At 34.4% G+C, this 18,537-nt stretch overlaps 2 protein-coding genes across 2 annotated transcripts in view; both read left to right on the forward strand.

Moving 5' to 3' along the window:
- The window catches only part of LOC132637063 (uncharacterized), a 36,446-nt gene extending 34,774 nt beyond the window's left edge, over positions 1 to 1,672 (forward strand). Inside the window, exons 6-13 of the mRNA XM_060354211.1 lie at positions 94 to 186; positions 449 to 513; positions 620 to 686; positions 770 to 836; positions 919 to 1,024; positions 1,203 to 1,349; positions 1,444 to 1,510; positions 1,607 to 1,672. Of these exons, the coding sequence (XP_060210194.1) occupies positions 94 to 186; positions 449 to 513; positions 620 to 686; positions 770 to 836; positions 919 to 1,024; positions 1,203 to 1,349; positions 1,444 to 1,510; positions 1,607 to 1,672 (678 nt within the window). The remainder of the gene's footprint in view (positions 1 to 93; positions 187 to 448; positions 514 to 619; positions 687 to 769; positions 837 to 918; positions 1,025 to 1,202; positions 1,350 to 1,443; positions 1,511 to 1,606) is intronic.
- Positions 1,673 to 4,106: 2,434 nt separating this feature from the next.
- Positions 4,107 to 7,324, forward strand: LOC132638049 (GDSL esterase/lipase At1g71691). The gene is made up of 5 exons (XM_060355041.1): positions 4,107 to 4,489; positions 5,308 to 5,435; positions 5,521 to 5,760; positions 6,661 to 6,916; positions 6,995 to 7,324. Exons 1-5 carry the CDS (start codon positions 4,195 to 4,197, stop codon positions 7,225 to 7,227), a joined length of 1,152 nt encoding a protein of 383 aa, XP_060211024.1. The 5' UTR covers positions 4,107 to 4,194; the 3' UTR covers positions 7,228 to 7,324.
- Positions 7,325 to 18,537: the final 11,213 nt, after the last annotated feature.

Raw genomic sequence — 18,537 nt, forward strand, 5'->3', positions numbered from 1 at the left:
TTTTTTATCTCAAAATAGCCTCAAAATACACACACACACTCTTAACGGGTTCTTGGACTTACGTTCGTCGGTTTCTTTGTTTCCTGAACTCAGATTGGCATCTGCCTGGGAACTATGGTGAAAAAACTCAAGCCATCATTCTTACCCCTTCTTGACAAGTTTTTGCCTAATGTATCACTTATGTGGGTAAGTTATTCTCTCTCTCTCTCTCTCTCTCTCTCTCTCTCTCTCTCTCTCTCTCTCTCTCTATATATATATATATATATATATATATATATATATATATATATATATATATATATATATATATATATATATATATATATATATATATATATATCTGTATGATGTACTATATGTATAAGTAAAAAGTGACTCAATTGATCTAAACTGCTAGTTTAACCAGTCTATTGACTTTCCCTTTACTTTTCGACATACTTCTGTACAGAGTAAAGATAGAACATCAGATGAAAGAAGAATTCCAGTGCACCTTTTCTGTGATATTGCTGAGAAGTGCTGAGAAGAAATATTCAGGCAAGTTTTATGTTATATTCAATGTCTTATTAGTCATAATAAGCACAATGGGCTTAGCTGAACTTCATTTTTGATTATTTAAAAGGTACTATGAGGACTGGACACCTCTCCTGCCTAGAGTTTACTATCATAAGAATCCAGATGTTCCACAGGTTTTATTTTCCCTTCTTTCACAGCTGCTTACCTAGTAAGTCTTTAGCATATCCTTCAAACCTGACGTTCTTTATTTTGTCAGATAGTGGCAACTGTAATTGGTATTTGTGCTGAATACGGAGCAGATTTCCTTAAGCCTTATACTACAGGTAGATTTCTGCAATATAATATGCTTAAGATATTTGTTTTCTCCACTAGCAGCACTGACTTAGTTTTCTAATGTTGTTGCAGTAATATCCGATCATTTAAAAACTGTAATGGAGCATCCTAATGCAAAACACCTGGATAACATCACGGCTTATGAGGCTGCTGTTTCTACCTGTGGCAAGCTAATCCAGTTTGTCTTGGAAGGCATCCACACCTATGAGGTTCTCTCTTACTACTCCTTGCTCTATCATTCTTATAAATAACACATTCCAAAAGAAAATTTCATACACCAGAACACATGACAAAGACTCATCACAAATTTACAACCTGTTGATTTTGGTTTTGTTAAATTTGTCATTTATTGACAGACCTACTATAAATTTTCTCGTCTTTGATGATTTACGGAACTGTTTTACATGGCAGTTTATCTTGCTTTGGCTTAGCCACTTACCAACAAGGTGTAATCTGGATGAGGCGAAAATCAGTCACGAACTACTTTGTTCAATGATGGAGACGTAAGTATTCGCCGTAGGCCAGCAATAAGTAATCAATGATTATCAAAACTTCAACATTCTTATGCATTGCTTGCACTATGCCTTGCTCTTTCAGGTCAGAACAGAAAGTTATTGGCCCTGACGGATCTTATATACCGAATATGATAACACTTTTTGCTGAGGTATTTTCCCTTTTCTGTATCCTGATGTGCGGTTCCATATATCCACTAAGATATCCTCCATTTCTTATGTTTGTCTTTATTTATTTTCCCCTGTAGGTTTTATGGGCAGGGAACAACTTGGCCACTGATGAAACTACGAGTGGAATTATCAAACTATTTTGATATCTTACCTTTACCACATCAAAACATGTTGCGCACCGTCTTGTCTATCGTATAAATTGTTTCTGCATTCTTTGAATAGATAGATTCGTACATGTATAAAACAGAAGTAGCTAACAGGAAAAGTAGCAGAGTCTTACTTGTAGACAGATAAAGATTACTGTAAAGAGTTTGATTGTTAAATCCCTTCAATATCATAACTTCTTTGTAGGTTTACTTTTTTGAAAAAATATTTTTCATATTTGGTTGGTCAAAATATTTAAATTTCTTTTAAAACAAGGAAAATGACTTCCATAGTAAGAGCAAGGCGAAAAGGCTATCTTTCAAGCTCATTGTATTCTCCTCTCCTCCCAAACGACCTCCAACACACACCCTTTGACCACCCCACCCCCTGCCATCCCCAAACCCCACTCCCCACCCCATCCATCCCTATAGTATTTTTCTAGATTTCATAAAAATACTCTTGAGATAATATTTTTTGCTTATGCATCAAACACTTAGAAGTATAAGAAACTCAATTATTTTCCTTCGTACAATCACATTCTTTTGTTTCACCTTTCGTTTATTCATCTTGTCATTTGGGGTCAAGGATAAATGCAAGATTTTTCCTAACAAATCGGGTATGAACGGACCAAAAGTGAAACACCAATATAAAATTAAGTAACTTCTAATAATATAGTAATTATTTAGAACTTTATAAAATGTACTCACTCCGATCCAATTTTGGATTATGAGAATCAAATGAATTACTCTTTGATTGCAATCTTTTCTTATCTTTTAAATATTTTAAATTATTAATTATTCTTCTCTCTCTGTATCTACCATGGATTTCTCTCTAATCAAGATTATGTTCATCTTCATTTCTTTCGTATACCCACAAACCAAAGCTCTCATATACCCTCAAGATCTCATTACCCATGACTTCGTTTTCGATTTTTCACCATTACCGTCTCCAATTTTGAGAAGGTGCAAATATACCCCTCGATTTTGCGAAAAGGTGCAAATATATCCTAATAATGACTTTTATTTTAATTAAAAAAATTCCATCAGTAAAAAATGTATATTTGCAGCAATTGTGTGACGGCGGGGTATATATGTACTACTTTTTTAATGAGAGTATATCTGCTCTAAATTATAAAATTGAGGGTATATTTGCACCCTTTTCCTAATTTATATAGCTTAGATCATTTTTTGGTATACAAAATAATAGAGCAATTTAAATGTTTGGGCTAATAGCACTTTGGTCCCTAAATTATTGATAAATACTAATTGTGATCCTTATAATATTTGATTAAGCACATTTAGCCTTCCATTAATAGAGATGTTCACTTTTAATCCCCTTGCTTGTGAATATCCACGATTTGTTCATAATTATTTATCGCTCCGCCACTTAATTATCCATTCATTATTTTAAGCTTATACTGTTACTTCATATTTGACTGTAATATTGTTCTAAAAATAGTTCAAATACAACAAACTTGTTACATAAAGTGACTAAAAACATCACATTTGGGTTAATTAAAGGTTAAAAATGTGTTAGATATCACAAGAACCTAATTAGAATATACCTACAAATGAGGGACCAAAAATACAGTATACATTTCCTTGAGTTGGTTATATTCCCCGCCAAAAGCAGTTAATATTAGTTATTCCTTAAACTCTGTGTATCTACAACGGATTTCTGTGTAATCAAGAATTTAATCATCTTCATCTTCATTTCTTTCGTATACCCACAAACCAAAGCTCTCATATACCCTCAAGATCTCATTACCCATGACTTCGTTTTCGATTTTTCACCATTACCGTCTCCAATTTTGAGAAGGTGCAAATATACTCCTCGATTTTGCGAAAAGGTGCAAATATATCCTAATAATGACTTTTATTTTAATTAGAAATATTCCGTCAGTAAAAAATATATATTTGCAGCAATTGTGTGACGGCGGGGTATATATGTACTACTTTTCTGACGAGAGTATATCTGCTCTAAATTATAAAATTGAGGGTATATTAGCACCCTTTTCCTAATTTATATAGCTTAAATCATTTCTTGGTATACAAAATAATAGGGCAATTTAAATGTTTGGGCTAATAGCACTTTGGTCCCTAAATTATTGATAAATACTAATTGTGATCCTTATAATATTTGATTAAGCACATTTAGCCTTCCATTAATAGAGATGTTCACTTTTAATCCCCTTGTGAATATCCACGATTTGTTCATAATTATTTATCGCTCCGCCACTTAATTACCCATTTATTATTTTAAGCTTATACTGTTACTTTATATTTGACGGTAATATTGTTCTAAAAATAGTTCAAATACAACAAACTTGTTACATAAAATGACTAAAAACATCACATTTGGGTTAATTAAAGGTTAAAAATGTGTCAGATATCAGAAGAACCTAATTAGAATATACCTACAAATGAGGGACCAAAAATACAGTATACATTTCCTTGAGTTGGTTATATTCCCCGCCAAAAGCAGTTAATATTAGTTATTCCTTAAACTCTGTGTATCTACAATGGATTTCTGTGTAATCAAGAATCTAATCATCTTCATCTTCATTTCTTTCGTATACCCACAAACCAAAGCTCTCATTTACCCTCAAGAACTCATTACCCATGATTCTATTTCGCCATTTTCGTCTCCTCTTGTTCCGGCATTGTTTGTTATAGGTGATTCTTCAGTTGATTGTGGGACGAACAACTTTCTTGGGACTTTTGCACGTGCTGATAGGCTTCCTTATGGTCGTGATTTTGATACACATCAACCTACTGGACGCTTTTGTAATGGAAGAATACCTGTCGATTATCTTGGTAATTCATTTTTTTTTTCTTGAGAATATTCAATTGGGTTAGTGAAAATGCTGAGAATTTTTCCAATTGGGTTAGCGAAAATGATGAGAATTTTTTCAACTGGGTTAGTGAAAATGTTGAGAGTTTTCAATTGTATTAGTGAAATTTTTAATAAATCAATTCCGTTAGTGAAATGTTGAGAATTTATCAATTGGGTTATTGAGATTTTCTTCAATTGGGTTAGTGAGACTTGTAAGGTTGCGATTTTTCAAAAAAAAAAAAATCAATTGGGATAGTGACATTTGTGAATAAGCTGAGAATTTTGTGACTGTTACATGTTTGATTAATTGTCTGTGAGATTAATGATTCAACTTTCTATGAAATGTTTTATGGATCTTTTGCTGTTAATTTCTTGATTTTGTTTCAATTGGGTTAGTGAAATTTGTGAAAATGTTTGAGAATTTGTCAATTGGGTTAGTGAAATTTTGATAAAAATGTTGAGAATTTTGTGAATTGGGTTAGTGAGAAAAATGTTGAGAAAGTATCAATTGGGTTAATGAAATTTGTGATAATGTTGAGAATGTTTTCAATTGAGTTTGTGATATTTGTGAAAAGTTAGAACTTATCAATTGGCTTTGTGAGATTTGTGAAAATGTTGAGAATTTTTTGGATTGGGTTATAGTGAGATTTGTGTCTGACAAGTGTTTGGTTAATTGTCTGTGAGAAAAATGATTCTACTTTCTTGTCTTATTAAACTATTCAGACTCAAAATTTTGTACATTCTTGATTTTCTTAAGGAATTTTGGGGAAAGATTGCTAATTTTCCACTTTTATATCAGCAATGCGTCTCGGGTTACCATTTGTGCCTAGTTATCTAGGGCAGGCTGGTTCAATCGAAGACATGATTCTTGGTGTTAATTATGCTTCTGCTGGTGCTGGAATTATTTTCTCTAGTGGCTCTGAATTGGTATATTTTCCTTTCTGTTTTGACCAACATTAATGATTAATTTTGTGTTTAGATTAGTGCTTAAACTAGATTATTATTTATGCAGGGTCAGCATATCTCACTTGCACAGCAAATAGAGCAGGTTACTGATACTTTTCAGCAATTTATAGTGAATATTGGTGAGGAAGCAACAACTAATCTGATATCAAGTTCTGTGTTCTACATTTCCATCGGGTCCAACGACTATATTCACTACTATCTCCTGAACGTATCCGATGTTCAAACTGTTTACCTGCCATGGAGTTTCAACCAGTTCTTAGCACAGTCGATAAAACAGGAGATTAAGGTGAGTGATCTATTTGATCTTGATACCTACTTCATTATGCAATTGTGTTTCTGTGATCATATAATTTCGTCAACATTTTTCTTGTGTAAATATTGAATTTTTCTACCATTCAGATGGACGCCTACTTGTTCACTTTGTTTAAAATAAGCTGCAAGGAGCAAGCTTCTCTAAAGGAGCTCAACAAAATCACTAGATAGATCAAACTTTGAGAAGTAACTTTTCACGAGTATTTTGTACTATATAAATCCCCGTCAGTTTATACAAAAGGAAAAACAAGATAGATTTCTGCCAATTTAATCTTTCCAATATGAAGCTAAAGAGTCTACTTTACACTCTGCTATAAGAGAGAACTATGGTATTCTAACAGATAAGCCAATTTCCTAGAATGATAGGAATACAATGCTATGACAATCTATCTATAGGAACCGAAGATAGATTCTAGAAATCTAGTCGGAAGGATGGAGAGGTCCTAACTGCTGTTAGACATGTGGGAAGACCTTTGACGTTTGTGTTGAAAGCCATTGGAGCAATAAAGGGAAGACTACTTGTTAGTAAAAAATTAGCTATATCGATTCAGGAAATATAACTTGAGTATCACCTAGATTTCTCCTAGATTACTTGGATCTTAGATTACATTACTTACTTTTGGCACTTTTTCCTGAGGCATTTAATTATTTTTGCCTCCTTGGATTGTTAAACTTTGTTAGATGATTCAATACTCAGTGATTAACTGTTGTCATAGTGAAGTTCATTGCCTATAACCTTATTAATTAGTTCACACTCCCCTATGGATCTACATTGCTTCCGAGATAATTTAGTTCAACGTGCAGAAACACAATACTGTTTAAGGCTTTTTGTTCATAAATTTATCTAATATGTATGTTTATACTGGTGGAACAGAACTTGTACAATGCCAATGTAAGAAAAGTGGTTGTAATGGGACTGGCTCCGATAGGCTGTGCACCTTACTACTTATGGCTATACCATAGCAAGAACGGGGAGTGTGTGGAAACCATAAATGACATGATATTGGAGTTCAACTTTAACGTGAGATATATGGTTGCTGAACTTAACGAGGAGCTTGTTGGTGCCACCGTCATTTTCTGTGATGCATTTGAAGGTTCAATGGACATTATTCAGAATCACGATCATTATGGTAAGACGATGCATATGATCTATAAAGATTCATTTGATTGGACGCATCAAATCTAACGCTGTTTGCTTTTCACTATAGGTTTCAATGTGACAGATGAGGCATGTTGTGGTTTAGGCGAATACAAAGGCTGGATCATGTGCATTACTCCTGAAATGGCCTGCAGTAATGCCTCGAGCCATATCTGGTGGGATCAATTTCATCCCACTGATGCTGTCAACGCGATCCTCGCTGAAAATGTCTGGTCCAGCCTACATACGCCTATGTGCTACCCGATGAACTTGCAGGACATGTTAGCTAAAAGCACCAGATAGTTGGACCAAAAGACATTACAATTTCTGAATATATGACATCTGAATAATCTGTATAGAATATTTTTTGACTTACTGAATAGTATGACCACACTGTATAGTTGGTGCAGCAATTCTTTGTGTTTCATTTTTTGGTATTACATACATATAGCTGTGATATGTCTGCAATGACAAAACTTGTTCCGTCATTTTACTGTAATGACGAAATTCTTGTTCTGTCAGTTTTTTCAAGTCATTAGTTAGAAGTATGTTTCAGCTTAAGTATTTCTTAACTTGCCGGGGGATAAGGCCTATAAACCAACTAATAGGTGCAAATTTGTAATAAGAGGAATCTTCGCAGCATATATTTATCATACTAAGAGTCAAATATAGCCCAGAACAGTATAAGTCATCCAGCCTATTTAGACTTGGACAATTTGGGCCAAGAAATTTATATTGATGGGTCAAGTAGGAATATCCAATAGTCCAAATGACTCTTTTGTTTAGTTTATTATGTATATTTTTTTCTGCATTTTCACACATCCTTTCTATGAGGAAGGAAAAAAAAAAGGTCATTTTGTTTTGGTAGTTAAACAAATTATAACTATCAAAACGTTTTCTTTGTCAACTTGATTGGAATTCACGTGTAGCTGTTGACGGGTTATATTATATGACTTGTTGCTTAACTTAATCTATCCAACTCATCTTGGCCAATGATAGTCCAGTTATAATTTAGTTATCAGTTTTGATCCATCTTAACTCAACCTTGTTGTCTACACTCTAAAAATCACAAAGAGATATAAAAATTTACCATTTCATACCTATTTTACCCTTATTATTAATTATTGGGTTGGAAAGTTCAAGGAACTATTAGTGGTCGCAAAATTATAAAGTATGTTTATGTTTTATTGATTTCAATTATTAGATGACTTAGTAATAATTAGGGGTGACATACTACAGTTATCATTCTACTTATGGCTCCTTAAAGAGTGGAGTACAATGGTCCCGTTGTACAAGAACGAGGGTGATATTCAGAGTTGCAATAACTATAGGGGTATCAAGTTGATAAGCCACATTATGAAAGTCTGGGAGAGGGTGGTCGAGATGAGGATGAGGAGGGATATGTCGATATCCGAGAACCAGTTTGGATTCATGCCGGAGTGATCGACTACGGAAGCTATTCATCTTGTCAGGAGATTGGTGGAGCAGTATAAGGACAAAAGGAGAGACTTACACATGGTGTTCATTGACCTGGAGAAGGCATATGATAAAGTCCCTCGGGAGGTACTTTGGAGATGCTCGGAGACTAGAGGTGTGTTTGTGGCCTACATCAGGCTATTAAAGACATGTACGAAGGTCAAAACCCGGATTAGGACAATGGGAGGTGATTCAAAACACTTTCCAGTCGTGATGGGGTTGCATCATGGATCAACCCTTAGCCCATTTCTACTAGCCTTAATGATGGTGAATTGACATGACATATTCCGGAGGAGGTGCCATGGTGTATATTATTTGTAGAGGACATAGTTCTGATTGATGAGACGCGTAGTGGAATTAACGATACGTTGGAAGCTTGAAGAACGACCCTAAAATCTAAAGGTTTCAGGTTAAGCACGACTAAGACTGTAATAACTCTTTTTTTTTTTTTTTTAAATAAGGGTTTGTTTGGTAATTTTTTTCTAAAAGGAATTAAAAAGAAGATAGAAAAGAAGGAATTTAGTGGGCCAAGCCCAAAAAGAAAAGAAAAATAAAATAAAAAGGAAGGGTTGAAGCCCAAATTTGAAAGAAAAGAGAAGAATGATTTAAAAAGAAAAAGGAAACCTATGTAACAGAAGCAAAAAAGGCAGAAGCAACAGAAAAATACGCAGAGAAAGAAAAGAAAAGGGAGGGATAAAAAGAGAGGAAAAGAAAGAGAAAAACAGGGATTTTCAACCCTAATCATCAAGGTAATGCTTCTAATCTTTTATTTAAGTTTATTAAGTAATTATGGGTGAATTTTTGTGGAGAAAACATGGGGATATTTTGAGGAATTGAGAAAGTTTAGCTCTAGGGTTCTTCAACCAAAATCATTGATTTGAAAGGGCAAATAGCGTCGGATTTTAGACTTCTATATATCGTTGGAATCCTCTCGTTAAGGCCTTTCCGAAAACATAAGTCTTGTCGGGTTTTGAACACATTGACCAGAGGGCGTTTTCGTCCTTTAAAATTTGACTTTAACTGTTTAAGCCTCTAAAAATATAAAAGTGGTTTACCCTAAGGGTTTTGACCATTCTAAATCCGTTTTTGTATAGTTTGAGGCAATCCGGAGACTCGAGAATGCAGTTTTGATTTATTGAGAAGTGTGCTTGAATTGTGAATTTGAGGTAAGTGAGACTTTAAGCTTTGGGTACTTGCTTTTTAAAACCCATTTTAAAAATATGTTTTGTCTATCTGGTCCATGTGTTGGGGCGAGCGTGTGCTTGGCAGAATCAGTGGTCCTTAAGGCCAACCGCACATACTTTATTTTCAAATAATCCAAAACTCTCTTTATAAATTATTTTGTGATGTGATATAGGTGTGAGCCATGATATTGGGGCATTGTGTATACTTCCCTTAGCATTGTGTATGATTCTTGATTATATTGGGGCATTGTGTATGCTTCACTACTAAAAAAAGGGGCGTTTTCGACCAAAAAAAATCGACCACGCGCGGTCGAAAAATCAAGAATTTAATTTTTATTTTATTTTCAGTAGGATTTCGACCACACGGGGTCGATTTTTTAAAATGAAAATATAATTTCGACCACGTGTGGTCGAAATTAAATTTTGTATAAATAATAAATGGGAAACGTTTAATTTTAAAAAAAAAAAACAATTTTCGACCACATGTGGTCGAAAATTGACCACATTTATATCACATCTGGTCTTTACTTTTCAATTGAAGATTTTTCTTTCTCTCTCTTTCCTCTCTCCCTCTCCTCTCTACCCACACCACCAGCCCAGACCCTCAACCCACCGCCTTCCGACCACGCCAGTCCACCGTCGGCGGCGCAACCCATTATTTTCAGGTACGTTTTTTTTTTTTCCAATGTCATGAACACTTACCAATACATAACAATCTCATGTTATTAGCTACATTACCTTCTATATTTAGTAGATTTGATAACTTTATTTAGTGTTCAATATTTGTTTTAGGTTTTATATTATGTTATTTTTTTTTTGGATTTTGAATTGAAATTGAATGTTATTCTTTGGGCTGTTTTGGTCCCTTTTTTTGGGACTATTTTGATTCTTTATTTATGTGCTATTTATTTATTTGTTGACATTCAGATTTATGGTGATTTCCGAAAGGAATTTATGATATTATTGTGTATAATCTACAGACGCTAGAATAGCTTGAAGCATTTGTTGTTTTCGAATTATCAAAAGAAAGAAACTTTGCAATGTTTTCGCGGAGGATGCTCGTAGTTTAGTTGCTTAATAAGAGTCAGTGTACCTAGCACTGTTTCCTCTTTCTTCTTGGGGAACTTAGATGAAAACCTCATGAATTTGGAGATACATTATATTAGAATGTTGAACTGTTATCTTGTGCAAAGTATTATGACAAGCTATTCCATGAAGTTGTGAGAAAGAGTGAAGAGCGTAGACTTAGAGACGCTACAGGAGCAGCAATGAATCTGTTTGGAACTGATTTATGCTAGTAGATCTACAACACTCTTGATAAGATGATTGATGAAATTTGTAGGGAGAGGAAGAATGATCGGCATGTTGTATTCATTGACCATAGAAGTGCATACAAACTGGCCCAAACACCATGATTATTTTAACGTCCTTTGTAGGCGCTGGAGAAAAGAATCTCTGTCAAATATATAAATGTCACAAAGGATTTTTAAGATTAAGAAGCTGTCACAAGTGTGAGAACTGTGGTAGGAGATATATGTTTACCTTAGTTATGGATGAACTACCTAATAGTTTACAAGTTGAGGCATATTGCATGTTGTTGTAGACTATTGATAAACTAGTAAGCATGTCAACCAAAAGCTTGAAATTGTGGAGAATCAATCTAGAGATTAAGGGTCTTAAGATAAGTTGAAGTAAGATAAGATATATGCACTGCAAGTTTAGCCAGCATAAGACGAGTGAAATTGTGGTGAGATTAAATGGGATTGAAATGCCTAAATGCGAACAGTTCATATATCTAGGTTTGATGTTCCAAGAGAATTGTATGATAGATAATGATGTAACACATAGAATTAAAAAACATGGTAGAAAAAATAAAAGCACCACCGAAGTATTATTCGATAGGAAGGTGGTTAAGTTCCTACAACTTAAAACTTCTAGGTCCACAAGACTCTATCGCTCCTCTCCCTTCTTTCCGTTCATTTTGGGCGCTTAAGTTGTCAATTAGCAAAGTTTTCAACAATGCAACTAGTCAATGGAAAAAAATAGAAGTATATTTCAGTAGCAAAGTTTAAGTTGTCATTCTTTTTGGGCGCTTAAGTTGTCAATTAGCAAAGTTTTTGGGCTGTTTTGGTCCATTTTTTTGAAGTATTTTGGTTCATATTTTTGGGACTGTTTTGGTTCAGATTTTGGGACTGTTTTCGTTATTTTTTGGGACTGTTTTTGGTCATATTTGGACTGTTTTTTCGGAGTGTTTTTTTTTTGGACTGTTTTTTTGGATAGTTTTTTGGGACTGTTTTTGTGGACTGTTTTTTGGGACTGTTTTTTGCGGACTGTTTTTTTTTTTTTTGGACTGTTTTTGGTCAGTTTTTTGTACTGTTTTTTCTAGTTGTTAATACATGGATAAGTCGCTAGTTAACAATAATAATATATTTTTTGTACTAAATTAGACTATTAACATTGTATCTTTCAATTTCATAACAAATTTCAACAACACTTTGAGGAGTTTCGAGCCACTCGGCCAAGTACCACGCAGATGACCGACGAGTTAATACAGCAACAATGGATTGAGAAGGTTGCTCTCCCAACAAAGCATGGGACAGTTTTGGATTCTAATTCTGCTATGTTTAAATGGATATGTATATTATGTTTAAGGGCTTGAATGTAGTTTTAATTTGAACTAGAAGTACTTTTAATTTTAAGATGTTTAAGTGTTTGAACGTAGTTTATGATGTTTAAGTGTTTGAATGGACAATGTTTAAGTGTTCAAGTGTTTGGACATTGTTTATGGTTGTTGTGTTGCATTGTTGATGAATTGGATGACTGTTTTGGTTGATGAATTTGGTTATTTGAAAATTGGCAGGTGGGATGTCAAAAACAGGCAAATGCTAGAAAAAATATTCCAGATTTTCGACCACCGGTGGTCGAAAATAAGCCCAGATATTTCACAATTTCGACCACATGTGGTCGAAATTGTACCCAGAAAAATACAATTTCGACCACGTGTGGTCGAAATTTAGCAATATGGTTGCCAGATTTCGACCACATGTGGTCGAAATTGTGAAAATAATTTTTTTTATATTTAAATATAAATAGTGTTTTCGACCACACGTAGTCGAAAAAGTTAAATATATAATTTAATATAAAAATAATTTTTCAACCACATGTGGTCGAAAATAATTTTCCCTTAATTTCGGTAGAATGTGATTGCGACCACGTGTGGTCGAAAATTTCGACCACACGTGATCGAAAAAAAAATTCGACCTACCTGTTAGCGACCTACGCGTGTGGTCGAAAAAATGGTCGAAATAAAGGCCTTTTCGACCTCGTGTGGTCGAAATTTTTGGTCGAAAATCCCAATTTTTTTAGTAGTGCTTCCCTTAGCATTGTGTATGCTTCCCTTAGCATTGTGTATGTTTCCTGACATATTTGGCACATTATGTATGTTGCCGTGGATTCATAGTGTTGACTAATTCTTTAACTGCCACTTATGACGGTTCGTAGTGTAAATTGTGTTGAGATATATACTATTCTTGATAAACGATTGTTTGGAACTTGTCGGATATTATATTACGATATAATTCTTGTGCATAATATAAAGTGCTTGTTGTGTATTTATATTTTCTAACACTTGTTCCAGGGGTATTTAGAGTGGCGGGTCGAGGATCTTACTGGGTTATATTACGTATAGCTCACTCCTTACCTGCATGTCCATGCAAATACTATTGGTGACGACGAAGCTAGTAGCTCACGAGTTTGCTAGAGTTGATCTATTGGTTGAGGTAAGCCGCCGCTTTGTTCGTGGAGGCTACCAAAAGTGTCTTTATCATTTATTTATTATTATTATTCTTTTTGGGATTTAAAAACCCAAGCCTTTTGTAATTCTCTTAGATGCTCCATGGTCTAGTGTGGGATTTGGGCAAGAGTATTTGGTTAATATTTTTAGACACTAATTATCTGTAATTAATTATTATATTATTTGAGTGCTTATTTAATTTGGTTAATGCTGCAAAATTATGATTAAGATATGAAAATGTGGTTCGCCTGGCCGGCGGTGTGTGCTGGGTGCCAATCACGTTTAGGAGGTATTTTGGGACGTGATAAAGTTGGTATCAGAGCTTAGGCTTTAAGTCCCGGGTCCATGGAGCAGTGTTTAGTAAAGTCTTGTTCATGGGTATATAGGCGCCCACACTTATGACCTTGAGGCTACTGAACATCTAGGATGGTTCCCCTTCTTTCATTCCTTATTCGAGCGTTGAGTTGAATCTAGTCTAATTGTTGCAATACTTATTCCGCAGACGGCTAGGACATGCGTATCCTCCCCTGCTAGATGTCACAGTTGATTCGAAAGTTTTTTTTAACTTCATATGTGCAACTGAGAGTAATACTGAGTACATAGAATGTTGTGTGCGTTGATTGTAGTTGAAATTGGACCGGTGTACACTTTGGGATAGTTTTATTTACAAAGAAAATTCTGCCAAATATTTTTTTGAATGTTCGGGAGTTAGTGAAAATTTTGAACGTTAAGAAATAGTTGAATGAAAGGGTAGCGACTGCGGGTTCTCTAGTCATCAAAAAAAAAAAGTGGTCAAATGATATAAAAAAAAATTGTGTAAGAGCGACCATCCAAATCTGGGGTTATTAGTATAACTTTATATTATGAGTCTTATCGGTAAAGAGAAAGAGGGTAGCGGGAAAGTAAGTGGTGTAATTGCATACCCATGCCTAAGTTGTTGGACTTTATGGTGAAAGATATTTTGAGGAAAGTGCTTAAATGGCTCTAAGCTTAATGCCTCTTAAAGTGATTCACTATTATTAGTAACGCTGTGATGGTGATGTCATAAGTGTGATTGTGGCGTAATATTACATATCTTAAGTGTATTAAGTATGAGCATGATAATGGCCCTATGAGATGCACAACTTGTTCGTGGAGTAGGTCCCTGGGTGAATTCCAGATTGTGAGCGAGAATAAGACTTAAGTATAAGAATTATTGAAAGAAGATAGTAAGATGTTTAGCATGAAATTCAGTGTATAGTGGCTTGATTAGTTGTTGAAGGGAAAGACGTGGAATATTGAAGACTATCACGCACCAAGAAAATAAATGAACCATAAAAGAAGTTGGCCTAAATAAGAAATGACATGATTGCCACAGATAACCAGTTCACACAGTTTTGTTAATATACGTTGTTTTCGATAAAGCACAAGCTTGAGGAAGATGAGAAACACGTTAATGAGATGGTAGTATAGATGAGGATAAAGAGAGAAGTTGATACTTAGATGTACCATTTGTGATTTCGCGATGGAGTCTACTATTATTGGCTTGTCTATCGAACGTGTATGGACAGAGTTCAGAGTCATGATATGTTTATGTGCTGGGAAAAAACAAACATGGCTTTATTGACCTTGAGGTTATCTTTGATTCAGATTGAATAACTTCGTCTTGCCTTAAGCTTGATTGCCATAAAAAGGCCGTTCCATTTTCCATTTCGATAGAGCCTAATATTGAGTTTGTAATGAGTTTAAAGGATTCAATTGGTATGTCCACAGACAAAGCAACCTCGTCGATAATATAGGTCGTATTTAACTTTAACTCGAGGCACCTGAGTTGAATAACTAACTAGTGGGTTAGTGTGAGTAGCTAATAAGTTTTTGAATATGAGTTGGTAATAAGTTTGTGACTATTCTGTCGTGAACCTACTAATTATACCATATAATGGGGAGGTCGACTAAAACTTGGGGATTGATATGCTGTCATTAATCTGGTATATTTTTATTTTTAATTATAGAATGACTGCAAAGTCAAAGGAAGTAAATTATAAGTTACAAGATTTCGTGATTGAGAGGTCACTATACCAAGTATAGAGCCCGGAGGTGCTTAATTTCTGTCTGTTGGGGAGAACGTTGAATCGATGCAGATTTTTATCACTAAGAGAAAAATGACTTAATTTTTATCATATGATGGGCAAGTATCTTTTTGTCTTTTCCTAAATTACGTGATATGTGGCTTCAGTTACAGGGTGTTATATGCTATTCTAAGATAGACTTGTGATCAGGATACGCTGAGTAGTAGGAGAAAGGGTTGGATAATCTGAAGACATGTACCAAGACTTATTTTGGTTAGTGTAAATTTCTGGTGACATCTTTTGGATAGAGAATGCATTAGTGATTGTCATGCACTAGAGGATTGGGTATTCAAAAACGTTCCTTAGCTCTCTATTTGTTATGTTCATTAATGACATATACGAATATCTTCTCAGTCGATAGAAGCATATGCTATGGTTGAAAAAGATGTCGGGATAATATTGATTAAACAATTGAGGTTAAAAGTGTGAAGTTTAATTTTTACATCATGGCGTTATGAGCCTTGTGGTGTCCAGTAAAAGGATGGAAGGTTGAGTTTAGTACACACACTAAGGCTCTATCATGTGTTATGCTACAGTTTTTTTTGTTTGAACATGCACAGTTGATCGATACAAGAGTCTTGACCTTATTGGGGATTAGTGATAGTCTCTAAAGACGAGGCTACTTAATAGTGGGAAAAAAAAAGGAACATTCTAATTAAAGAGTTGAATGTGTGTACACCTATGGTGGTTGACTTAAGGAGATTTGTACTCGAAAAGATACAACGTTTATTATATTTATTACTTTTTAGATTCATAAATATGCATTGGGACCGCAGGAAAGAGAGTTAAAATTGACAAAAGTTATTTGGGGTACATAAATGTTGTTCTTCTGTTTAAATCGTTAATATATTAAATACAAGTGTTAGAGACTCGAAATTTCCGATGCATGGTTGTCTCCGATAGAAAGTAAAAATAGATCAATGTAGACTTTGTAGCTGGTCTATATGTTCATGCAGAAAATCGTGATCGTAGCTTGGTGATATTGATTGACTTAGCGAAATTGTGTACCTGATTTAAGCTGAACTATTTTTTATATATCATACAAGCTTATAAAGTGTTATGTGTCAGAGATAGTGCAATGGCATGAGACGTCAATATTGTCATGTGTGACAAGAGTAACAGTGCATGGGACGTTTATGTAGGAGCATGTGGATGTGTTCCAGCATCGCTATATGTGAAAGTGTTATGTAGGAGTGTATAGATGTGTTCCAACACCACTGTACATGTGAGAGATATGTAGAAGCATAAGGATGTATTTCTAACATTGTTGTATGTGAGAGCATTGTGTAGGAGTGCTTGGAGGTGTTTCAGCTCTACCGTATGTAAGATTGGGGGATATGTTTCGCCATAGGATCGTGGTTGTGGCACTTGAATTGTGCCATCCTTGGGTGCCCAGTCTTAACACTAGTCAGATGGATATTACCTGATAAGTGGTTAATGATCAGTTGCTTTTGACCGAGTTCGTGTATGATATTAGTTTACTAACTCATTATGCAAATCTTGTCATTTTAGGTTTTATACGAATGCTGGAGTCTTACTCTATCTGGTTGATTGAATACTCTAAATCAGAGTAGTTGGGTCTAGACTTTGATTAGCAAGCCTTGAAGAAGGTTGCATTGAATGCGGGAACGATTTCGGAGAGCATAGAGTAGACAAAAGTCTTATAGTGATAAACAAGATTGTGATTTGAAGCTTATGAAAGGGAGTAATTTGAAAGTTCTCAATACGAAATGAGTCATGAGATTCAGTCGAACGGCAGGCAAAATCTTAGGTATATTGTTTCTTGTGGGATTTGGATCGAATCAGGTTGGTGCATGTAAACTTGCTTTACCTCTGTGATTGTCTGTTGTTCATATCTCGTGTTTCACGTGTCCATGCTTAGATCATATATTCGTAATGATAGCCATGATTCAGTCCAAAAAAAAAAAAAAAGTGGAGCTAGATTAAAATTTGACATGCGAAGAAGGTTCAATATCTATTGTAAAGACAAGTGCGATAATTGAGCTCGAACAAGGTTTCTTAAGTGGAAGGATGGTGTGCAAATCATGTTTTTTAAGGCTTTATTAGGATATCGATATCGTCTCTAGTTGAGTTGTTTGAGCTTGAGAAGACAATGCGATTTTATTAAGAAAACAAGTGTGATAGGCCCTGATAAGGTTGGGTTGGACCAAAATATAGCTTGGAGCAGGTAAAATTTCCTTTTCTCTTCGAACAAGAAAAATTCATAACTTAAATTTATAAATAAAGGAGTTAATTACATGTCTACTCACCCACAATTTTCCTTTACAGAAAAATTGAAATATTTCATTAAGAATAGAACTTTAACTAGTGTTGACAGTGGACGTACTTTCGGGCTTTTGGCCGCAAATGCAGAAAAATTAGGACCAAAATAATAGGGATTTCAATTTTAATATTTTAAGTAAATTATAATAGGGAAGTCGAACGAGAAATTTATGTTTATTGATTAGGGTTAGTATATTCCTTGGTTTGCCTCCTGGCTACCAAAAATAACAGTGAGTTTTTATTTTTTCAAAAATATATTTGTCAAAGTAAAAAGATTCCAAAAATAACTGTGATATCTTTTATTTTTCCAAAAATTAAATCAACATTTTAAGGTCCTTCACGCTTTTAATATAATATAGATTATTTAGTTTCATTTTTATTTTACTAAACCTCTTTATTTAGAGGATTTTCTTTTTTTGAATGTTTTACGTTTTCTTCTGTTTATCCTTAATATTTGAGTTTAATCGAAAAGAGCCATGTAATAGGATAAAATTAGAATTTTAAATAATATATTTTGTCTTCTTAGATATTTTTTTTTCTTCATCCGGTGTCTGGTACCCGCATTGGAACCCGACTATATCCTGATTCACGCCGCATAAGGAACCATTCTTAAATATATTTGGAAAAAATGAAATTAAATAGATTTAATGAATTTCTTACTGTAATTATCAGATTTCTTCCAAATAATAATTTGACCAAACATTTTCACATTATGCTAGAACTTATATCATTGATCATTTCATGAAAGTTTTAAACAATTTAACTACTG

This window comes from Lycium barbarum, chromosome 4, assembly GCF_019175385.1.
Source record: "Lycium barbarum isolate Lr01 chromosome 4, ASM1917538v2, whole genome shotgun sequence".
NCBI classification, from domain to species: Eukaryota; Viridiplantae; Streptophyta; class Magnoliopsida; order Solanales; family Solanaceae; genus Lycium; species Lycium barbarum.